The 23,274-nt window shown below is 56.9% G+C and overlaps 2 protein-coding genes across 2 annotated transcripts; one reads left to right on the top strand and one right to left on the bottom strand.

The window, feature by feature from the left end:
• Positions 1-344: 344 nt before the first annotated feature.
• On the top strand, positions 345-13,257 carry FHIP2B (FHF complex subunit HOOK interacting protein 2B). The gene is made up of 17 exons (XM_059926946.1): positions 345-456; positions 4,736-4,814; positions 7,001-7,173; positions 7,850-7,954; positions 8,244-8,366; positions 8,584-8,811; positions 8,918-9,114; positions 9,430-9,538; positions 9,771-9,847; positions 10,208-10,397; positions 10,976-11,121; positions 11,246-11,374; positions 11,541-11,631; positions 11,841-11,984; positions 12,327-12,467; positions 12,677-12,777; positions 13,014-13,257. The coding sequence occupies exons 1-17, from the start codon at positions 412-414 to the stop codon at positions 13,150-13,152; spliced, it is 2,217 nt and encodes a 738-aa protein (XP_059782929.1). The 5' UTR covers positions 345-411; the 3' UTR covers positions 13,153-13,257.
• Positions 13,258-16,204: 2,947 nt separating this feature from the next.
• On the bottom strand, positions 16,205-18,847 carry NUDT18 (nudix hydrolase 18). Its single transcript, XM_059926262.1, has 3 exons — positions 18,587-18,847; positions 17,540-17,753; positions 16,205-17,290 (listed from the first exon to the last, which is right to left on the bottom strand). Exons 1-3 carry the CDS (start codon positions 18,845-18,847, stop codon positions 16,695-16,697), a joined length of 1,071 nt encoding a protein of 356 aa, XP_059782245.1. The 3' UTR covers positions 16,205-16,694.
• Positions 18,848-23,274: the final 4,427 nt, after the last annotated feature.

The following is a 23,274-nucleotide window of genomic DNA, read 5'->3' as shown; positions in this document are numbered from 1 at the left end:
CATTACGGGGTCCCACGAGGAAAGTCTAGAGACTTCCAGAACCCACAAACCTTCTCATCCCTCATGGGAAAAACCTGTCTGGTTCCACTCGCCCTTCTCTAAGGGTAGTTCGCTCGCTGCCTCCTGGTTCCCCAAGAGGCCGCGGCGGACTTGACCCTGCCCCTCCGCTGCCCCGGCTGCCGGCACCCCCGACCCCAGGGCCCTTCCTCGCTGCCTGGCCCGGCCACGTTGGCGGCCTGCCTCCTCTCCGACCCCGGGCTAGACCGGGCGGGGGCGGCGGGGCGGGGCGGCCGGGGCCCCGCCTCCCTCGCCGCGCCTCCGGGTCGCCGCCTGCGCCCGGGAGCTCCGCCGCCGCTGCCGCCGCCGCCGCCCGGGAGCCGGGAGCCGGGAGCCGGGAGCCGGGCCGCCGTCATGCTGAGCCGGCTCGGGGCGCTGCTGCAGGAGGCCGTGGGGGCGGTGAGGCCGGGGACGCTGGGGCGCGCGGGGCCTGGGCCGGAAGGGCGGGCGCGGGGCCGGGGGAGGAGCCGGCCGGCGCGCGGGCGGACGGAGGGCGCGGGCCGCCTCCAGGAAGGGACCCCCCACCCGGGTCGTGGTGCCCCTTCACGGGCCTCCTCGCTCCCCCTCCGCGCCCCTCCCGCGCAGCGCTCCCCGCTACCAGGGGCTTCTTTCCGGATCGCGCGTGTTCCCAGCTCCTCTCCAGGTCGCTCCGGCCCCCTAACCCTTCTCCCCGGATTGCTTCCTGTTTATTTCTCCTGCTCCCTGAGTCTCTCCCAATTCCCAAACTCCTCTGTGCCGAATGATCCCTAGTCACCCAATAGTTTCTTCCCAAAATTCCCCCCAAGGCCCCTCCCCCAGCTTGGGTGCCTTCCTCCTCCCCCACGATCCTCCCTTCCTGGTCACCCGGCCTTAAAAAATAGCTGCCCCTTACCCTGGTTCCGAGCCCTCGGCCGCCTCCAAGACCACACTCAGGCGCAGTCTGCCCTCTCACCTTGGACTTGGGAAGTGCAGGCCCCGGACTGGCCAAGTCCCCAGGAAGGGTACAGATACAGTCCGGCGGGCGGGGGGTCGCCTAGCCCAGGAAACAGCCGGCTGCAGGGTACAAGCGCAGTTTCCAGAATGCTGTCTCAACACCAGGCCAGCCCGAGCCCCACTGACCTTGAGTCAGGAGAGGCCAGCTGCAGTGCGGCCTGGGGCGGCCAGCGGGGACGGGGAGTGTGTGTTTCTGCCATTTTCTGTTGGGGTTGAAGGCTGCTGAGAGGCGCCCACGGCGGCTGTTCTCTTCATTGAGCGAGATAAAAGTGCCCTTTAGCTAGGGTAGGCGGGATGCCCTCCAGTTAAAGCAACCCTGCCAAGATTCTGCCTGTAAAGTTAACAATTCTTTTGTCTCACAGTATAAACCCTCCCCCTAATTGATCAGTTGAGTGTATCACATGTTCTCAGGAGAAACACCCTTGGGTTCCATCGCTTTCCTCCCCAACACACACACCAAATCAGAGCTTGTTAATGAGTGAAACCAGTCTCAGCCTTAAGCAAACTTGTGAAGAAAGTGAAAAGCTTCTGCCCTTTCTCCTCTCCCACCTGCCCTAGCCCTGCCCTTGCTGGTGTTCAGGAGCCTCCGGCCATCCCGCCTCAGGAGGGGGTTCCAAAATGATCTCTCCTCCCTTCCTCCCTGTCCCCAATCAAAATAGCTGTCATTTTAGAAAGTAATCTGACACTCCTTCATACCTCTCTGGGAAAGCTGCATACACAAGATGGGTGGACTGGATAGACAGGACCCTAGACCTGAGAAGTGAATTTCTAATGCTTCCTATGTGGAAATTTCAGTGTCAGTGGCTGCAGGAGTATTGCTGGTCAAGGGGGATATTTTTAGGCAGGTGATCTTAGGCCCCTCAGTATACAACATATAGATGATGCCCTGGAAATTTGGCTGGCCCCGTGCAACCATCAGGAGAGATGGGGACCCCTCTCCCTCCCACCCCCAAGCTTGAGTATCATACGTCTTCCCAGGGCTGGGTCACCAGGTTAAAACCCCCAGCAAGTTGCTTGACTCCTAGTTAAAGAGGAAGAGTGCACCTTCCTGCCCTCTTCTGACAAAATAGAATAGCAATCTTTAGCATTATTTGTAAATATAATATTATCTTTAAAAATTAATCATTTGGTGCAGTTTCCTTGGGCTGGAGTTACAGTAGCTAATAACAGAGTCAGGTAAAGATTACCCCCTGCTTTCTTAGCTCTAACAGTCTGTTTTGGCTAACCTTTGTTCTCCTGTTTCTCCTTTTCTTGCTGGATTGTTTTTTTTTTTAATTAATTTATTTTTTATTTTTGGCTGTGTTGGGTCTTTGTTGCTGCGTGCGGGCCTTCTCTAGTTGTGGCGAGCGGGGGCTACTCTTCGTTGGCGGTGCATGTGCTTCTCATTGCGGTGGCTTCTCGTTGCGGAGCACCAGCTCTAGGCGCACGGGCTTCAGTAGTTGTGGCACAGGGGTTTCAGTAGTTGTGGCTCGCGGGCTCTAGAGCCCAGGCTCAGTAGTTGAGGCACACAGGCTTAGTTGCTCCATGGCATGTGGGATCTTCCACGACCAGGGCTCAAACCCATGTCCCCTGCACTGGCAGGTGGATTCTTAACCACTGTGCTACCAGGGAAGTCCCTGGATTGTTGTTTTTTGATTTAAGTCCAGCTTAAGGCTTTAGGAGACTATAAATGAATTTTAAGGCTAGATGAGACCCCATCACAGGCTTGTGCGATGACCGTAGCGTGGTCAAGGGTCAGAGGGCTTTCCCAGAGACAAGGAACTATGGAAGGGGCTGAAGGAGTTTGCTGAGATATTTAGTAAATATCAGTGAGTAATCACTCTGTGCAGAGCCCTTTAGGGGCAGGCAGAAACACAGAACCCTGGCCCCAGGGAGCTCACAGTCTCCTGGAGAGATGACTGCTCACCCAACAATAATAGCATCACGTAGAACGTGATAAGATGCAGTCACTCCATATGGACGGTGTGTTTGGAACGACTGTGCGAGGTGCCACTCCTGTAAGAGTCGTGGTCCCCACAGCGAACTTTGAGAGAAGACAAGACTGCCTGGGCCGCCAAGGCCGGGGGAATACTTCAAGGCCTCTGATTCAGTGTGATTGCTTCCTCCTCTTGTCATAATGGTCTGCTAAGCATTTATCCTGTGTCTGTCTCCTACACACCCGCCAGATGACTCTTCCTCACACAGTTCCGATGTCACTGACCTGCACCCGGCAGCCTGCAAAACAATAAAAAATTTTAAAAATTAAAAACAAAATCGGACTTTTTGGTTTGGCCAAGAAATTCAAGGCCCCACACACTCATCAATCCATCCTTGGCCTGGACATGCTTTGCAAAGTTCCTTCTCCAGGAAGTGTCTCTCCTATTTCTCTAATTGTTGAAATCAGACCCAGCTCTTCAGGTTTTAGTTCCCGCATGACCTCGGTAAAGCCTCTTTGTTCCACTTGTTGCAAGTGACCCCTCTTCGCCCAAAGGCCATTCTCCACCTCTCCTGTGTTCTCACACTACTTCAGTAGTGGAGTTATTCAGCGTGTTTTATATTCTCTTCTCCTCCACGACACGTTTCTGGAGGACTGGCTCTTAGACAGCCTTGTATGGCTTGTAACATCAGGCGTGGTGTCTTGTACGTGGTAGGCACTCAACAGATACCTACTGAGTGAGTTATGGAAGGAGGAGACACCCCGTCCTGTGGTGTAGAAAAGCGTGACTTTAGAGATGTGTCTGGGGACCGCAGAGGTGGCTTTGTGGAGGTGGTGGCCCTGAGCTGGACCTCACTGGGGACTGCTAGGACCTAGACAGGTGTAGGGGGATACGGGGGCTCCTGGACAGAGGAGTGGCCGGAGCAAAGACCAAGAGGTAGGGATATAGGTAGGGACTATGCGTTTTTCTCCTGCGAACATTTACCCTGCTAGAAAAGAGAAGAAATGCACTTTTTTGGAGAAGTTTTCAGGGGAACTGGTTGTTATCAGTTCAAGGTTAGTTCCAGCTGGGGCATGGAAATGAAGAGAGCACTTTGGGAAAGGGGGGAGGTTCTGGGGTTGCTCACAGCAGATCAGAATTCCCCCCGGGGCGATCGAAGGAGTCAGAGGAGATGTGGACAGGAGCAGAGCCGAGAGGAGCTAGGGGTGCACGGCCTGCAGCCGTGGACAAAAGATGCAGCACATTATAAGTAAGGCACTTTCTTAATAGTCCTCTAACGTTACCTGTCTGGCTGAACTGAGCTGTCGTGGCCTTCAACCCGGATTTTCAGACTCTCAGACCGAGAGGGACCCGAAAGCTTTGTCTTTGCCACATTTTCCATCTGTATCATTTTGATTTTGTTGTTTTGGGGGTGCTCTCCTGTTTCCCTCTATGTACCTCTGTCGTAGCATAACCACGATATATAGAAATGATCTGTTTCTGTGTCTGTTTCCCCTACCATCAGTCTTAGCTGCTCTGGGACAGGGGATATAGAATCATGACATGTGCTCATGTCACAGCATTTCCAGGAGGGAGAGGGGGTCTGAGGAGAGGAACCAGGAGATTGTTGGCAGATAGGGAGACAATGTGCAAATGTCCTGGAGAAAATGTGTAACTATTCAATTTGAGAAGCCAGGGTCACGGTGCCTCCTCCAGGGCCTAGCACCCGTCCGACACTTAGCAGATGGTGGAATGTCCTTTCTGATGAGTGCCGGTGGCGACCACTTAGGTTGTGTCTGCTCTCTCCACAGCGGGAGCCCAGCATTGACCTGCTGGAGGCCTTCGTGGAACACTGGAAGGGCATCACGAACTACTACATTGAAAGCACAGGTGCGGCCTGGTCTCCTTCCGCGCAGGGATCCCTGGAGGGAGCAGGGAGGAAGGTGTGGGTGGAGTCACCCTGCAGCTCAGAGATGCAGGTGTCCTGAGGAAGGTGACATCCGCTGCTCAGGAGTTCAGAGTGGGGGCTGCCCCACCCTGACCTTCTGGGAGGGGACCTGTGTGAGGTAGGAGTGGGGACACGGAGGCTGAGGTCTCACTGGCCTGACTCTGCAACCCAGAGGTTGAATGCCACTTGCCCCCAGCTTCCAGTTGGGCAGAATGTCCAGGCCTTCAGTCCCCAAGTGCCTGGGCCCTGTGTCTAGGGCTTACTGATTAAAGAAAAGAAATGGAATAAATTCCTCTTTTCTGTGAGCCAACTTAGAGGGCATTTCTCTTGTAGAGACCTGGCAAGGCATGTAGCACACCTGGTCCTTCTCCCCAAGCTGACACTCTAAAAAGCCAAAGCCTTGGGTCATCTGGGCCCATCAGGATCACTCACTAAGGGGGCAGCGTCTCATTGGCTGCCTTGTAGTCAGTATGCTGGGATTGGTGGAGATGCACTGGTTGCCAGGTAACCTTTCCTGCATCCCTAGCCTTCCACCTCCTGGAGTTCAGACTGGGGTTTGATTCCAGCCTACACCTTTCCTAAAGGCTTTATTTCCAGCCTGAGCCAACCCAAGAAATTAAAAGTGGCCTTTGGACCCTCTGAGGGACCCTCTGAGCGTTCTGTTAGACCAGGTTCCTCAGTCTTGGCACCTGGACTGGATCATTCTTTGTTGTAGGGGGCTGGGGGGGTACACTGTATGTTTAGCAGCAACTCTGACCTCTATCCACTAAATGCCAGTAGCACCCCTTCCCCATTGTGATAACCATAAATGGCTCTCCAAACATTGCCAAATATCCTGGGGAGCAGGGGCAAAATCACCCCCAGTTAAGAACGATTGCTTTAGACTGAAGATCCCTTTTTTTTTTTTTAACTGAGATACAATTGACATATTAGGTTGGCCAAAAAGTTCGTTTGGGCTTTTGTATCATCTTACGGAAAACCCGAACGAACTTTTTGGCCAATCCAATATAATTGGTGTAATCAATTGAATATATTGATTCAATATATGGAAATACGGAGAAATGATCACCACAATAAGTCTAGTTAACATCTGTCACCACACATAGCTACAGTTTTTTTTCTTGTGATGAAAACTTTTAAGATCTTCTCTGTTAGCAACTTTTAAATATACAGTACAGTATTATTAACTATAGTCACCATACTGTACATTACATTCCCAGGACTTATTTTACATCTGGAAGTTTGCAGCTTTTAGACTGAAGATCTCTTGACAGGGAACCCCAAGCTACCAGAGACTAGGAAAAGATCTAGAACTGCCTTGGGTCCACCTGGGGCTTCACCTGGGCCCAATCCGTTAATTTCCAGACTGGTCCCTGGACCGGAGATGTAGGGGTGGGCGAGGTGAGCTGCCCTGCTTAAAAGCCTATGCTTTCAAGAAAAGCTAGGGGGTGCTCCAAGGCCAGTCCCAAAGTACCAAAACTTTCTTTATAAAAATACTCTACCCTCTGAGACTGACTAAGAAAACCCCACTAATCAGCTTCTCCGTCAGGACCTGGGCACTGTGCAGTGAGTTTGAGTCTGAACCCATGGTCATGCATGGATTTTTTTTTTTTTTTTTTTTGGCTTTGTAAAAAAAATAGAGTATTGCCTTCCTTGAGTATAAAAGAGACATAAACAGTCCCCAGGAGGTTATCTGTTAGGAAGCTGATCGAAGATGGCTTCTAAATAATATAACAGAGACCCCTGGGCCCATAGCTTCTCACTCAGGCCCAGGGCTCACTCTGCCCCTTCAGAGCAGGCCTGAAGCCCTAGCAGGTGTCCTTCTGTAGGCCCCAGGGTTCAGAGAAAAAATGCTGCTGCTTTCCTCTCATAAAGTGCTGGGGCCTGCACACATGCTCCGTCAGAGGGCTGTATCCTGGGCTTCATCTAGAAGGTCTTTTGTCTTTTCAACTAGAGAGGCATCAACTGTAAACTTCCCTTTCCTCTGGTCTTTGAAGAAAAGCGTTAACCTGGCCTGCTCCAGGTTGGCTTCCACCTCCCTCCACCCGCTAGGCCCTGTGGGCTTGACCCCATCCAGCCAGAGTGCCCCTCTTCACCCCATTCACCTTGTTTCCTGAATCTTGATTAGATGAAAACACCCCGGCCAAGAAAACAGATATTCCCTGGCGGCTGAAGCAAATGCTGGACATCCTGGTGTACGAGGAGAAGCAGCAGGCGGCAGCCGGTGAGGCGGGGCCGTGTCTGGAGTACCTGCTGCAGCACAAGATCCTGGAGACCCTGTGCACGCTGGGCAAGGCCGAGGTGGGCAGGACCCCGGTGCCTCTGGAACTTTCCACCTGAGCCGGTGTCCGGCAGGTCTACCTGTGCTCCTCGCGGTGTCCGGTGCCCACACTGGGGGCGGGGCACTGAGGCTGTCTCAGAACACCCCGAGGCTTTGGGCCCTTGCTTATTTGCTTTGGTGGCGTGTTCTCGCTGTCGTCCGGGTTGAGGACATGTTTCCTTTCGTTCAGTCCGCGTTCGTTTATCAAAGATGTACTGAGGACCAGCCATGTGCCAGTCTGTGTCCTAGGCACTGGGGACCTGGCAGTGATTGAAACAGACGAAAATTCTAGTTGGGGAGAGGCAGGATAATCAAAGGAGCCCACGTATAGTATGTTCAATAAAGACAAGGTTATGGACAAAAATAAAGCAGGAAGGGGGCGGGACTTCCCTGGCGGTCCAGTGGTCAAGACTCCGCGCTCCTGATGCAGGGGGCACGGTTGGATCTCTGGTCGCAACTAAGATCCCGCATGTGCAGCCAAAAAGAAAAAGGAAAAAAGCAAGAAGCGGGCTTGGCAGCATAGAGGAGGCCAGTTGCCAAGAGTGAGGGAGGGAGGCTGGCGGAGAAGGCCCCTCCGCGCAGTGAGGGGAGGAGCGGTCCGGGCGGGGGCGTGGCCTCGCCACCTGACTGACAGGTACTCTGTCCCCCGACCCGCAGTACCCGCCAGGCATGCGGCAGCAGGTGCTCCAGTTCTTCAGCAAGGTTCTGGCCCAGGTGCAGCATCCCCTCCTGCATTACCTCAGCGTCCACAGGCCTGTGCAGGTGAGGGGCCCAGAAGCTAAGGGGTGTCTGGGGGTGAGGCCTATGCTTTCAAGAAAAGCTAGGGGTGCTCCTCGGCCAGTCCCAAAGCACCGGAACTTTCTCTACAAAAACACTCCACCCTCTGAGACTCTGAAGAAAGCCCCCAAATCCAGCTTCTCCATCAGGACCTGTGCCGCAGGTTTGAGTCTGAACCCATGGTCGTGCACGGGTTTTTTTTTCTGCCGCCCCATTCTTCCTTCTCTTCCCTGCCACCCCATTCCCCTCTGTCTCTGTCCTGCTCCGCTTCCAGAAACTTCTCCGACTTGGTGGGACAGTTCCTGGATCCCTCACAGAAAAGGAGGAGGTGCAGTTCACCACTGTCCTCTGCTCCAAGATCCAGCAGGATCCAGCCCTGCTCACCTATATTCTAGAAGTGAGCGCCTCTGGGGAACAGGAGCGGGAGGGCCCAGACCCCAGGGCAATCCCCTGTGGCCCTTCTGAAGAAGCAGAAGGATGGAGCAGGTACCGGGGAGGCGCTCAGGCAGCTCCCCCTCCAGCTCCACGCCGAAGCCACCCACCCTGTATTCCCAAGGGGCCATCGTGGGGGGTGCTCTGCACCACAGCTTGGCCTCACGCAGCCTCCCTTGCAGGGTAAAAAGACCGTCGGTAGGAAGGAGGCATCCAGAGAAGCCACCGCCCTGCCGAGAGAGGCAGCCGGCATCAAGAACGAGGAGCAGCCCCACAGCAAAGCTCCTGACAGGGGTGCCTGGGGGGCCCGGGCCTTGAGCACCCAGCTGCCTGCTGAGACCGAGCAGCCCGATGGAGGGACTGGGGAGAGCAACCTCATCACCTCGCTGATTGGCTTGTGCAAGAGCAAGGTGCCGGCTGTCGAGACGCAGGGAGCAGGGGTGGGGCGGGCGAGTTGCTGGGAGGGCACTTGGGGGATCAGCCGCACGTCACTGAAGTCGTACCCTTATCCCCTAGAAAGGTCGGGTGGCCCTGAAGGCCCAGGAGAACCTGCTGCTCCTGGTAAGCGTGGCTTCCCAGGCAGCTGCCACCTACCTGGTGCAGAGCAGCCCTTGTTGCCCTGCCATCGTCGAGCACCTCTGCCAGCTGTACCAGTCCCTGCCCAGCTTCCTGGACCCCGCAGACATTGCCGCTTTAGAGGGCGTCAGCTGGAGGTAGGCGCTTGGCCAGGGAAGGCTGGGCTGCATCTTCAGTGGCTAGAAGCCCTGCCCGTCATCTTCCTGGTAGTAGCGGCTCTTCTTGTTTTCCAGGGGGGATGGGGACCCCTGCTGGCCACCCTCTTCCTGAGGTTACAGCCCATGCCCAAGGGCCTTCTCGCCTTCCAGGAAAGCATCACTTTGGCTTCTGCCCTCAGAGCCCCCAGTAGAACTGACCCCCAGCAACAGAGGTTCTAGGGCAGAGGGCAGAAGGGCCCAGCTTCCTGGACGTACCTGAAGCAGGCCTCACAAAGCTCTCTCGCTCTCCCTCAGGTTACCCAGTGCCCCGTCTGATGAGGCTTCCTTCCCCGGCAAGGAGACCTTGGCTGCCTTCTTGGGCTGGTTTGATTACTGCGACCACCTCATCACAGAGGCACACACGGTGAGCGGGGTGGGCGATGACAGGGCTCTCCTCGGGTGTCCCCCGCTTCATGGTGCTCTGTTCGTGTCTCTACCTCAAGGACCCAGGGGGTCTCTTGGGAGCTGGGTAGGGCCCGGGGTCAGCAGAGACCCTCTACCTGTTGTTAGGCTCTGTGCAAGGACACAGCTGTTTCTCAGTGGAAAATGGTCGATCGGAGGTAAAATGTGTTTAAGACATGCTCTTTGGCGCCCAGGTGGTTTCGGATGCCTTGGCAAAGTCTGTGGCTGAGAAGTTGTTTGTGGAGATTCTGCAGCCCCAGCTCCTGCATGTGTGAGTTCTGTGCAGTTCCCTTGGGCGTAGCCATAGTCTGGGCGAACCGCCCACCCCACCAAGCCCCTTCCTGCGCCTGAGACCAGGGACCTCCTTGTCCAGAGGCATGGGAATCTGTGGGCTCCGTCAGTTGATGTTTGCCTGTTCCCCTGACACACTCGTGGCTCAGAGCTACGTGGGCTAACAAAGGCCTCCCACCCTTGGACTCTAGGACCTCAGGAGGGGTGGGGTGTGGGCAGAGAAATACCAGCCGAAGATGCAAGGGAACCAGGAAAGGGTGCTGCCCCCTACACCCCTTCCCTCCCTGCTCCTACTCCGGTCTTGACTGCCCCCGCCTGGCTCAGCGCGCCCTCCCTGTAGGTCTGAACAGAGCGTCCTGACCTCCACCGCCCTGCTCACGGCCATGCTGCGCCAGCTCCGCTCCCCTGCCCTGCTGCGGGAGGCCGTGGCCTTCCTCCTGGGCACGGACCAGCAGCCTGCAGCCCCCGAGGACAGCCCTCACACCCTGGGCGGCCACCTCGTCAGGCACTGCGACCACCTCTCTGATGAGGTGAGGCGGGCGGGCCCTCCTCTCTAACCGCTCCCTGGCCCCCAGCCCCTGCCCAAGGGACTCCTGAAGCTTCTTCCCATTTGCATTAGCTTTCCAGGTGGTTCTACCTTTGAGGCCATTGAAACCCAACTCCCCACCCCCACCCCCAGCCAAAAAAAAAACAGAAAAAGCCAGTGACCCAGTGATTGGTAGCCAAACTGCTTTTGTCACGCAGTTAATTTTCTGTGATCACATACTTGTGATGGCACTTTTTATCTTACAAAATGCTTTTATATTCATTTGGCTTGTTTGAAGCTGACAGCTCCGGGCCATTTTTTAGACATGGAAACTAAGGCTCCGAGGAGCCAGTGGGCTTGCCTGATACTACACCTCAAATCAGTAATGGGACAGGGACCAGCCAGACTTCCGGTTCCTGGGCTAACACCCATCTGCTCCCCTTAAAACCTGCCACCTTAGCCCCCGGCTGGAGGAGGTGACCCTCTCCTAGGGGGACTCCTCTTATCTGGGTGAGCACTTCCCAGGCACCCCTAGAGGCCGGGATGGGGAAGGGGTGTCCTGCTGACCACTTCTTGTCCCAGATCAGCATCGCCACGCTGCGGCTGTTTGAGGAGCTGCTCCAGAAGCCCCACGAGCAGATCGTCCACAGCCTGATCCTGTGCCACCTCGAGGGCCGCCCTTACGTGGCCCGGGGCTCGCCCGAGCCCGAGAGCTACGAGGACACCCTGTAAGTGAAGCTCAGCGCCTCGGGGAGGCCTCGGACCGTTCGGGACCCACCCCCCCCGCCGGCCCCCAGCACCCCACACCAGTTCCTGCGTTCACTGGTGCCTCGCTTGTCTGCCCTGGCACAGAGATCTGGAGGAAGACCCCTACTTCACGGATGGCTTCCTTGACTCCGGCTTTCAACACTCCATGAAGCCTCCCCCTGCCCCCGTCACCAACCCCGATGGCAAAACAGCGGTGACCGAGATTGTCAACAGGTAGGAGCAGGTCAGGAACTCTGAGCCACCTGAGTTTTGTTCCGTCTTTGGCCACAGCCCTGATGGGGTGCAGCCGGGAGAGTGCTCCCTCGGGGCTGGAGGTGGAGCGGGGAGAGCAGGGCGGCCCAGGCTGGGGCACCTCCAAACCACGGGTCCTATCTCTCAGTTTCCTCTGCCTCGTTCCTGAGGAAGCCAAGACCTCGGCTTTCCTGGAAGAGACCGGATATGACACATACGTCCACGATGCTTACGGACTGGTGAGTGTCAAGGCCTCTGCCGGCGCCCAGTTCTCGCCGCTCAGAGCGTGGGGTTAATACACTCTGCCTCTGCCTCTGCGATCTCCCGCCCGAGGTGCTCCCAGCTCTGGCCAAGTGCCCGAGCCCCACCTGCCTGCGCGGCTCCCTCTGTCTGCTGGTGCCTCCTGACCACTGGGTCCACCTCTTTTAACTCTCCCCTCCCGTTTCAGTTCCAGGAGTGCAGCTCCCGAGTGGCGCCCTGGGGCTGGCCGCCGGCTCCCACACCCCTGGACCCCCATGAGCCCGAACGGCCTTTCTTTGAGGGTCACTTCCTCCGAATGCTGTTTGACCGCATGTCCCGGATTTTAGAACAGGTGCCTGACAGGGCTGGGCCCCTGCCACAGGGCGAAGGCCTCTGGAGTCCTTCAGGAGAGGAGGGCCCAGCCGTGGGGGTCCAGTCATCTTCTCTTTTCCGGTTCCACGACCCCCCTCAAGCCCCACCTTTCCCCAGGCGGGAAGCCCCGTCTCGCCTCTGCTCCACACGCCCTGACGTGCCCTGGTCCTCAGCTCCAGGGAACCCGTGACACACACATCACATGCATCTCCAACCCCCACGCATGTTCACACTGGCCAGGCGCCTTGCTGGGGGGTGGGGGGGGGCGCAGAAGTGCTCACCGCCTGTGCCAACCCTCGCTTGTCCACCGTGCTCCCCCCAGCCGTACAGCCTGAACCTGCAAGTGACCTCAGTCTTGTCCCGGCTCGCCCTCTTCCCCCACCCCCTCATCCACGAGTACCTCCTGGATCCCTACATCAACCTGGCCCCTGGCTGCCGGAGCCTGTTCTCTGTGCTCGTCAGGGTAAGGATGCCCGGGCCAGAGGGAGCATGCCAATGCTGAGGACAGGAAGGGAGGGGGACAGGACGGGGGTGCCGGGGGCTGCAGGAGTGGGCACCCTTGCCAGCGCCAGGGGAAAGCACTGGTACCACCCCCCTCCCATGGTGCGACAGAGCCAGGGACCCTGCGGCAGTGTCGCTGGTCTCCTCAGTCCCCTCTTGTTCCCACTCTAGGTGATCGGGGACTTGATGCAGAGAATTCAGAGGGTGCCCCAGTTCCCAGGCAAACTGCTTCTGGTGCGCAGGCAGCTGATGGGCCAGGTGCCCGGGGAGCAGTAAGTAACAGGGAAGCGGGTGCCCAAGGAAGAGCCCTGGGGTGGGAAAGCTAGGGCTTCCGGGTGGGGGAGGCGCCAGGCCGGGGACAGAGGAGGGCCCGTTGCTGAGGCCTGTGGTCCCTCACAGACAGTCAGAGGTGGCTGCCGCCGGGTGATCCCTCACAGACACTGGGATATCACGCTGGCACACTCCCCACACCTCCCAGCCGTGACCCCCGCCGTGCTGTCTCCCTCAGGCTGGACCACCAGACCCTCCTCCAGGGCGTGGTAGTCCTTGAGGAATTCTGCAAAGAGCTGGCTGCCATCGCTTTCGTCAAGTTCCCCCCACATGGTCCTCACCTGCGCCTCTCCGAACCCTCGGAAGGGCACGTCTGAACCAGGAACGTGACACCTCTGCCCAAGAGCTGCCTCCCGCCTGGCACTGCTGCCACCACTGTCCTCCCGGGGTGGGGGCTTGGCTCCGTCTCCTTCACATCCCGGGGACCTCTGCCTGGGTGGAGGTCTGGGCTTCCACTCTCGGGTTAACTCAAGACGCCCTTGGCCTGTTGGTTCTACCAGACTGGGTTTCAAGGAGTGGGTCTCCGAGGTATCAGAAGCCAAGGAGCAAAAGAGATGGCTTTCTGGGCAGCATGGTGGCCTCGGGGCCTTCTCTGGGGAGCTGGGTGACGGCCAGGTGAGCCCCCAGACCCAGAGCTTCATGTGTCCTGTGCCTGTCACCTGTCTCTGTGGGCCATCTGTGGCGAAGGTCAAGACCTGAGACTCATTCCAGGGGCACGGTGGGGAGTGAGCTGATGACTCTGAGGCTGGTCAGGACCACAGGCCAGAGAGATGCGGGCAGGGCCCTGTCTCGGCCACACCAAGTACCACAGATGCTGCCGAGACTTGACGTTTTCTCTCCTGCCTTCTTGGCTTAACCCTTGGGGAAGCGGCAGTGGACAGCAGGGGAAGCCCCTCTTCCCGCTCAGCCCTCCCGGAGACTATTGCACAATTCCCGACAGCCTCATGGCAAATGCCCAAAGCATGCTCCACGCCCAGGTGGGGGCAGCCGCTTATGAGAAGCGTGATGCAACTGCAGCCAGGGCGGGAGAGGGCCTGGGGAGCCCGGGGGGCTGGATGCCAGGCTCCAGCTCCAGCGCTGGTTTCTCTCTGGCGCCTTCTGAACCTGTCTCGGCAGGTCCACGACACCTGGGCAGAGGGGCTCAGAGACCGGGGGAGGCCAGGCCTTGCCCTTAGCATCCTGCCAGGGTTCTCCATGGAATTCAATCCCAGCGGTGCTGGAAGCTCTGGGTCCAGGTGAGGCCAAGATGCCCACCGGACCGTGGGCCCCCCAAGGCCTGGCCGGGGAGTGGGGCTGGGGCACAGGCAGCCAGCCGGTCATGGTGTGGTTCTCCCTGCATGACCTCTACGGCTGGGGCTGCCACCCCACCCGGCCTGAATCTGTCTCAACCTGCAGGAACAGGCAGTGCCAGGCATTACTTCACAGCAAACTGCAGTTGCTGGCTTTACTCCTGGGCAAGGAGGAGCAAGCCAGAGCCCCACTCTCTTCATTTTTCTGCCCATGCTGCTTCTAGAAGCCGTCCACAGGTTGCCAAGAGGTGACGTGAAAGAGGAGGAAACTCAACGACCTCTACCTCTCCTGCATCCCTCCAAGCTGGGGAAGATTTAACTGCTGCTCCGGAGGACACTGTGCACGTGCCTGCACGCGTGTGTGCGCACATGGGCGTTGGTGTGGGACAGGGGAGCAGAGCTCAGCGGGCGAATTGGGTCTGGACTCTTCGATTCAGAAAACGTTTGAGCGTCCGGGAGTCAGACACTCCGCTCCCCAATGCACTCGGGCATTTGCACGGTGTCCCCTGCTAGACAGCACGGCAATAAATGGTGTGGTTGTGTGGACACAGCTGCCCTGTTCTTCTGGGCCCTTTGTGTCCTTCTGCCCAGGGCTCCACTGCTGATTCAGGCCCATCTTCCTAAGGAAGGCAAATTAAATTCCTTTTCCAGCACAGGGGCGTAGGGGGGCAGTGTGTGTGTGGTGTGGGCCGGAGACGGAGTGGTAAACAGAGACAGGCTCTGGCAGTGCAGATCTGATGTTCCCCAGCACCTGCCAGGAACCAGGAACTAGGAACCAGCCGCTCTTGGCCAAGCAGCACTATTTTTGCACGGCTTGCCTACAGCTGAGAGCTGGCAGCCCTGGAGACACCACGAGGGAATGGGCCACCTGAGGCATCTGTATGCAAATCTCCTTTTTAGTGTTTATGTTGTGAGCGGTATGACTGCTTTAGTGGTGAACAGTGGACCTGATATTTAAAAAAATCTTGTCCCTAAGTGTATGCGTGTGGCAACCCTCTGAGGGGGGTCCCCAAGAGTACTCCAGGGCAGGGAAGATGAAGATGCAGAGTGAGGCCTGATCCGTGGCTTTCGCCTCGTTGCTTTTTAAAAGCATCCCCTTGTGGGTTGCCTTTAAAAATACCAGTGCTCCAATCCCGCCCTCCACCAGTTAATCACATCTCTGGGGGCGGGCCCACAGTTGTTTTTAAAGCTCTCCAGGTGATTCTAATGGGCACCCAGGGTTGAAAACTACTGTAGGCTAAATAATGGAAGATCACTGTCTTTCAATGTGGATATGGACCGGTGGGTCTCTCAGACGCTGAGAGAAGGGAAACCAGAATGAAAGGGTTTGTTTCCCTCATTTGGAAGATGTTTGTCTTTAGAGGGAACAAGAGTATTCCTACCACAGCCCCAGAGGCCAGAAAAACAAGATGGCAGCCCAGATAGGCAGACAAGGGGGTCTTTGAGGTTATCCTGGTCCTTCGGTGTCAAGAGTGGAGTTACTTCAGAAGGGAAACCCAGTCAAGTATTTCCCTGCTCAGAACAAAACCTGTATGTTAGTGATGAGTGTATAGCAGTTAAGTAGCGTGATATAGTTTCCTCATTTCCTTTGGTTTTCCCTTATTCAGTAAAGTTCTTTTTAAAAATAATTCCTACCATGATTCAGCTGAGCTGAGGGAAAATGAAGAGAGGGTTTTGGTCTGGCTTTGGGGTGGCGTTGTACCAAGGCAGAGGCAGGAGCCTGGGGGGCAGAGCGAGGTCGGGAGGGATCTGTCGGAGAAGCCCAGGGAGAAGGAGACTGGGGGAGAGAGCCAGGGGCAGCTCTCAGCTCCTCGCCCACCTGAAGCTTCTCCTGGCCTTCTCACTGCTCAAACCTTGGAGGGGATGTAGTCACCTGGCAGGCAGATGAAGGAGCCCCAGCGGGCCCAAGACAGGCTATGGTGGACAAAGGAAGCCTGCCAGCCAGTCACCCGCAGTGTCGCCTGCTGTCTGGGAAGGCCTGGGTGGTATCAGTGGGATGAGGGAAAGAGCTTCTCTTGATGGCAGCCCCCCTTTCCTGCTCACTTCCAACCCACAGAGACATTTAGGCAGGAAGGCAAAGTAAGCAACACCTATTTACTCAGCCAGGGACCCACTCTCTTGGAATGACCTCCCCCAGCACCCCTTCCATGTTCTAAGTGCTTGAGAATCTGGATGAGGCCTTTACTGAGGCGGGCACAGAAAACGAAGAGGTGCCACCTCAGGTCCAGAAAGTCCTCACATCCCCTTAGGGAGTCGTGCCCTCATTGTGCCCTCAGGGCAACTGGGTCCTTGAGCTCTGGACTCCTTGCTTGGTTGAAGGCACTGTCCCTTCTGATGCAGTGCAGGGACCTGCTCCATGGCAATAAGAGATGGACGTCCCCCTGGGAACCAGGAGAACTGCCCTGCTCCATGCAACAAGATCTCTACCAACCCCCGGTGCCTCTTAGAGGCAAAGCCTCCTCTGAAGCACAGACACCATCATACAGGGGGTCAGACGGCCTGAGTGTAAGCGCAGGTTGTGCAATTACTGCCCATGGGAACCCAGCTCCTGGCCCACTGACGGCAGCCTCCTATCGGTTGATTGGGACGACAGATGATTCCTGAAGCCTCTGTAAGAGCTGGCTTTGTAGGTCTTCCTCCACTACCTTCCACCAAAAGAAGTTCTCACCCCGAACCTTCGGGGGCTCATTTTGGATACCTGGATTCCGAAAAGCCACCGTCACCAGCACGTTCAGGCAGATGCCATCGGTTTGGTCTTTGCCCAGGTGCTGCAGTCCAAGCAACCCCTTGGTCTCCACTGCCAAGTGGTGCAAGGTCAGACACTCCTGTAGCAGACGCAGGACGGCCATCTTGATGCCACCCCTCTGCTCTATGGGAGCAAAGCCACAGGAGGTGATGGGCAAGTGAGGCATCCCCACTGTGCCCACCAACACCCACACTGTCTGGACACTGGTAAAGGTGGCTACGAGCCGCTGGCAGACCAGACTGCAGGGAAGCTCTTGGGGCAGAAGGAGAGGGTGCCTGGCTTGCTGGCGATACTGGGCGGCTAGCTCTATCAGATGCAGAATGTCGTGGGCTCGCAGCGGGGTGGGCAGCGAGGTTCGAGGGTACCAGCCAGCCTGCAGGGACTCCGCATCTGCCTCCTTGGGAGTCTTGAGAATTCCACCTGGGGGTGATGTAGGTGACAGGGTAGGGGGAAAGGTATATGTTGAGGGAAGTGCTGGGCCTGGCAGAGTAAAGGGCCACCCAGGCATCTAGCCCTGACCCAGGGGAGGCCCCGAGTCAAGTCCTCAGGCTGGAATCTGGAGATGCCAGGTTTGTGCCAGCCAGAACAGGGGCTCATCTCACCTGAGGACAAGCTGGGGAAACGGTGTCAACTGCCCTCTGCCCACACTGCCATCCACTGGGGCCATACCTGTGGGGCGAGCGAGGAACACAAAGCGGATCCAGGAGGGGCCCCGCTCCTCCACAGACAGCAACGTCAAAGGCTCACACTGCAGCCCGGCCTCCTCCTTCACCTCCCGCTGCAGCGCCTCCACAATGGTCTCCCTGGGCTCCATCCTCCCCGCGGGAAGGTACCACGACCCTCGGCACTCCTTCTTGGCCTCCTGGATCAGAAGCACCTCATCCTGAGGGGAGAGGAAGGATCCTCACCCACCACAGCCGGGATGGGAGCTCCTGGGGAGCAGCACAGCCAGCAGCCTTTGCTTGCCCTGAGTCCATGACAAATCTCAGATATAGCTGCTCAATACCCACATTCTGGGGGACACCCTGAAATTGTGGCGCTCTCCAGGCGACTGGCCCTTGTGTGTCTGGGGACTGCAGCTGCCTCTGCAATTCATCCCTCTTTGCACTAAAGTTTCCATTGCAGAAAGGGGCTAAGATTCCTGGGAGCTGCTTCAGGGGCTGGAGATTAGGCCTCCCAGCGAGAGCTGCCATGTGTCCTGCACTGATTCATGTCTGCATAAGTCACTGCATATCTCTCACCTCCCCTTGTGGTTTATGAACCGCTTGTGGCCAGTCCTCACACTGCAGTCTAGACTTTGAAACACACCCCAAACCCTCACCCCGTACAACTCCTACCTATGGCTCCGGCCCCTTCTAGCTGTCGTCACAGCAACTTGTACAGGGATCAGCACCAAAAAGAGCATCACACAGGGGATCAGAAGGCCTGAGTGTACGTGCAGGTTGTGCAATTACTGCCCATGGGACCCAGGGGAGGTCTCTGAAGCACTGGACAGGTCTTTAAGAGCGCCCACTCCGCGGCGGGCACTGTGCTAGATTCTGGGAAAAGGAAGAGGCCTAAGATAGCCTCAAGGAACTGAGGCCTAGAGGGATGGGACAGGCAGGCTCCTGGGCCTCAGTTTCTTTCTTTGTACATCGGGACAATCGCAGGGTTGGGCTGCACAAGGCTCAGATGTAAGTGTGAGAGTGCTTTGCAAAACTGGGAAGAGCCACATACCAGGAAGCGGTGGCTGTTGCGGGCATGTCCTCTGTCCCCACCGGGGTTGCCTGCGAGCCCCGGAGGCCTGGGCGGTGGGCCTGACGGGCGGACGCTCACCTGCTCGTTGAGGAACACGGCCAGCACCACGTAGCAGACGTTCTTCCGCAGCCGCACCTGCGCCGGCGTCTCCCCGGCCGGCCCCGAGTCATAGCTCTGCACGCGCAGCCCCCGACCCCCAAGAACGGCCGCCAGAGCCCCTGCCAGGTCTTCCGAGGCCATCGGGTCCCCAGGGAGAAGGCGGGCTCCCCCCCCCCCCCCCCCGCAGCCCGGCCAAGACGGGTGGGATGGGCGTTGGTGACCGTGGAACGCGTCGCCCTCACACCCTCCCCCTGCAAACTCGGGCCGGACGCGCTCGCAAAGCGGACGCGCTCGCAAAGCGGAAGCGCCCGGAGAGCCCTGGACGCTGATAGGCTGCGCGTCACCGCGGCCGGCCCGGAATGGCTGGCTCGCGTCTGGCACGGTGGGGCGGGGCCAGTCCGTAAGGGGCGGGGCCAGTCCGTAAAGGGGCTGGGCACCCCGCCCTGGCAGTGCGGACCCCGCCCCCGCTTCTGCCTTTCTACCGGTTTCTCCTCTCTCTTTCCCGGCGCCGCCAACCGCCAGCCAAGCTAATTCCTCCCGCGCGCACTTGTCTGCACCGGTTCCGACGATGACGTCATCCTGCCCGCAGGCTGCGGAGCGCCGCAGCGGCCAGCGACGGTGACGTTACAAGCCCGATGACGTCCCCGGGCCCGAGGCTCCGACCCACTGTCCAGCTTTTGTCGTAAACAAACCATGGCCTTGCCCGAAATGACACTTCCCAGATAACCTTCTTTCTTCACTAAAAATGGACTTGGCTGTCACGTGGCAGGAAGGACACGAGCTCCTGCCTTGGAGGAGATTTTGATCTAGTTGGAGACGTGGACATAGACATATAATGGAAAGTCAACTGATTTATAATCCAAGGACTAAAAGATTGGTTTGGGCAGGAGATGCTACAGGCGCTCAGAGGAGTGAGGGAGCAGAGCTGGGATGCTCAAGGGGTGCCTGGCGATGGAAGGTGGGATTTGGGGCAGAGATCAGCCTGCCCCGCCCTCAGTATTTTCCCGGCCCCCTGCCTGCCGCATTTCCCTCGCAGGGTCAGGGCCCTCTCCGCTGCAGGGGCCGGGTCCTGCTTTGTTGTCACCCCCCCCCCCGCCCCCGCAGTTAGCGGAGCCCTGGAATATTGAGAGATGGTGTGTGGGTTGATTTGGGGAGCTCCTGCTTCCCCCGCAGCCTGATCTCTCCTCCTCAGGGCTTCCTTTAACCTCCTCTCAGGACAGGAAGGCAGGGCCAGCTGGAATGAAGCTGAAATCAGCCAAGTCTGAGCTCTTCAGCCCCAGTGAGGTCTCCTCTTTCCCTCCTGCTGGCTTTGGGCATGTCCCTTTTGGGGGGAACAGTAGCTTGGTGGAGCAGACAAAGCGCTGGACTTGGAGCTAGATGCCCAGCCACTGCTCCCTGGCTGGCTCTGTACCCTGAATAAGTTGTGGGCCTGTTTGCTCATCCTGTATGCTCCTAACAGCTCTTCCTTCCCAGGGCTGTCGGGAAGGTGAGACATCATGAGAGGAGCTCTACGGGCTGTCTGGCGAGGGTCACCACCACCAGGCAGCCCACCAACCCTCCAGGCTGGGCCCTCCTGGCCACGGCACTTGTTGCTACCACACAAAGGCTCATTTTCATGAAATGTGCCTACAGGGCCACCGTGAACTAGGCCTTACTCTCGGGAATTCCAGCCACACCAGATCAGCCTCCTTAGGCCCTTCTCACATACTGAACTGACTGCAAGGTCCCTGGAGGGCAGGGTGCTGGATTAGGCTGTGGAGTATCCCCGGGGGACCCGCAATCTTTTGAGGCACTTGGTGAACGCTGCTGCCCCTACCCCTATCCAAGACCTGTCACGTCCCAAACAACTGAACTCACAGGGCTGAAGTCAGGCCCCCAGGACTGCAGAGCAACTTGTCGATGTATATGCCGCACATACATGCGTGCGTGCATGCGTGCGTGTGCGTGTGTTTAGACCTTGATTTTCCCATCTGTGAAGTGGGGACAGTGTTAGTCCCAGACTCCTTTCTGCCTCCCAGGAATGATTTGAGAGAGAGTGAGGTCATGTCTGGGCAGGGCTCTGAGAGTCTCAGAGGCAGCCTAAGATAAATACCAGATGGCCTAACTGCCCAGAAGAGCATAGGCTGCAGCAGACCGTGACTCCACTCCCCCCATTATCACTGAGAAAAGCGCTCCTCTCCTGTTAAGTGGACCTAATCACCCCTGTGATGAAGAGCACATGAGAAACTTGAAAACCAGTTGTAAACTGTGAAGGGCCCCACGGGCAGAGGGCCCTTGAGGGGGTGTACCCAGGCCTTGGCAGATGCTGAGGGGGACAACAGAAAGTAGACTTTCTCAAGGTGTTGGGAGACAGAGCACACACCAGACTGAGTCAGGAGAGACCCCAAGACAGAACTGGAAAAGCCAAGGGAGGGAGGGGGGCTGAGATAGAAACTTCCAGAACCTGAAACAAAGGTAGGTCTCCGTCAGGTTTGCTCTGCATCCCCACAGAGGGCAGAGCACTGGCGGGTGTGGGTGGCTGAGCAGCACAGTGGCCAGAAGTGGCTGGACGGGTCGGCCGCGCGGTGCAGTGCTCCCAGCACCCACGGGAGCCAGGCCTGAGCCAGCCGTTTTGGGGCCTGTGGACACACGTGCATGTGAACAGGAAGGCAGTATAGGCAACCTCGGAAACAGGCCAGGCAGGCAGGGTGGGGCAAGGGTGTCTGTGAGGCTAAAGTCATTTAGGGAGCGGCAGCCCTGGCCCTGGACAAAGCAGGAAGGGTGAGGAGGACAGTAGCCCAGAGTACGGGGAGGAGGAGGTCTGGCTTCAGCCTGTGCCCTGCCACTAGCTTGCTGGGTGACCTTGCGGGAGCCACATCTACCCTCTAGGCCATCTGTAAGGTGGATGGGTGGATCCTGAAACAGAAAACTGGTGAAATCCCAATAAAATCTGTTGTTTAGTTAACGGTAGTGTTAATATCAATTTCTTACCTTTCGATCACTGTGCCACAGTTCTATAAGATGTTATGGACGAAGGGTAACTGGGAACTCTCTGTAGTATCTTTGTGACTCAACTGGAAACCTCAAATCATTTCCAAATTAAAAGTCTAAACAAAAAAAAACAGTAGGACTTCCCTAGCGATCCAGTGATTAAGACTCAGCGCTCTCACTGCCTAGGGCCCGGATTCAATCCCTGGTTGGGGAACTAAGATCCTGCAAGCCGTGTGGCACGGCCAAAAAACAAAAAGTCTAAAAACTGTACTTGATAAGACAAAAAAAAAGGCAGTGTTGGATATACACACTCTGAGGTCACTTCCAGCTCTGACGTTGTGTCTCTGTGATATCTGGGTCGGTGAGCAGGGCTGGAGCAAGTGGACAGTGGGATACAGGGAGAAGCAGAGGCCCAAAGTGCAGGGCTGAACTGAGGGGTGGCCTGCTGAACCTCCTTGAGGAAGAGAGCCACCAAGTGCCCCAAGCTGTCTCAGGGTCAGTCCCCACCTGGACTGGTTTCATTCCCAGGTCAAGTTCTGAAACATTTGGTCCACCTGCTGTTCGCTAGGAGCCAGACCCAATACGCCCTCAAGGGTGCTGTGACCTGCCATGAAAGGGGAGGCCTCAGAGAGGTCTGGAGAGGAGAGAGGGCCTGTCCCGGGGCCATCCCCATCTTCCCACAGGAAGGACCCCGTGTTTGGGGTTCTGGGGTGACATCAGGACACGGCTATACAAGGTGAAGTGTAGGTAAGGATGGGTCGCTCCGTGCCACTTGGAATGTGATCAGCTCTGAAGTGCATGTACCGGAAGGAGGAGGACAGAGGGGACAGCAAGCCCATCTGCAAAATCCATTAAACACGAAGACTGTAATGTAAATGAGGCGGCTTAAGTCAGGAAACTTGGTTCAAGTCCCAATTCTGCCACTAAAATTGCTGTGTGACCTTGGGTGACACACTTAACCCCGGCCTGCCTTTTTCCTCTTCTGTAAAATGGAAATAAGTAATATCGACCCCAAAGTTGTGATAAGGGATTCAATGAGATCCCTGGCACATAAAGTGCAGTAGTTCCTTAATTTTTTCTTTTTGCTTTTTTTCCTATCCCGTGGAAAAAATGAAAATAACCTAGCTTTGCAAACAATGAAGAAACCTAACGTTTTTAAAAATGAGAGATGATTATGGAAATCACTGCCAAGCCACTTAAGGGAATATACGAAGCCATTTAAAATAAAGGTTAGGGGCTTCCCTGGTGGCGCAGTGGTTGAGAATCCGCCTGCCAATGCAGGGGACACAGGTTCGAGCCCTGGTCCGGGAAGATCCCACATGCCGCAGAGCAACTAAGCCCGTGCGCCACGACTACTGAGCCTGCGCTCTAGAGCCCGCGAGCCACAACGACTGAATCCCACGTGCCCTAGAGCCCGTGCTCTGCAACAAGAGAAGCCACGGCAATGAGAAGCCCGTGCACCGCAACAGAGTAGGCCCCGCTTGCCACAACTAGAGAAAGTTCGTGCACAGCAACGAAGACCAACGCAGCCAAAAATAAATAAATAAATTTAAAAAAATAATAATAAAATAAAATAAAATAAGGGTTAGATAGCAACC

The sequence above is a fragment of the Balaenoptera ricei genome, chromosome 6 (genome assembly GCF_028023285.1).
Source record: "Balaenoptera ricei isolate mBalRic1 chromosome 6, mBalRic1.hap2, whole genome shotgun sequence".
In the NCBI taxonomy this organism is placed as follows: domain Eukaryota; kingdom Metazoa; phylum Chordata; class Mammalia; order Artiodactyla; family Balaenopteridae; genus Balaenoptera; species Balaenoptera ricei.
The sequence above is the reverse complement of the archived record's forward strand: the minus strand, read 5'-3'. Positions and strand labels throughout refer to the sequence as shown.

Excerpts from the sequence above, each read along its gene's own strand:
- FHIP2B (XM_059926946.1), top strand. The coding sequence starts at position 412 with ATGCTGAGCCGGCTCGGGGCGCTGCTGCAGGAGGCCGTGGGGGCG. Across the intron at positions 7,955-8,243 it reads GCGTCCACAGGCCTGTGCAG|AAACTTCTCCGACTTGGTGG; the intron begins GTGAGGGGCCCA and ends CTCCGCTTCCAG. Across the intron at positions 9,539-9,770 it reads TCATCACAGAGGCACACACG|GTGGTTTCGGATGCCTTGGC; the intron begins GTGAGCGGGGTG and ends TTTGGCGCCCAG.
- NUDT18 (XM_059926262.1), bottom strand. The coding sequence starts at position 18,847 with ATGGCCTCGGAAGACCTGGCAGGGGCTCTGGCGGCCGTTCTTGGGGGT. Across the intron at positions 17,754-18,586 it reads GCAACAGCCACCGCTTCCTG|GATGAGGTGCTTCTGATCCA; the intron begins GTATGTGGCTCT and ends CTCTCCCCTCAG. Across the intron at positions 17,291-17,539 it reads GTTCCTCGCTCGCCCCACAG|GTGGAATTCTCAAGACTCCC; the intron begins GTATGGCCCCAG and ends CATCACCCCCAG.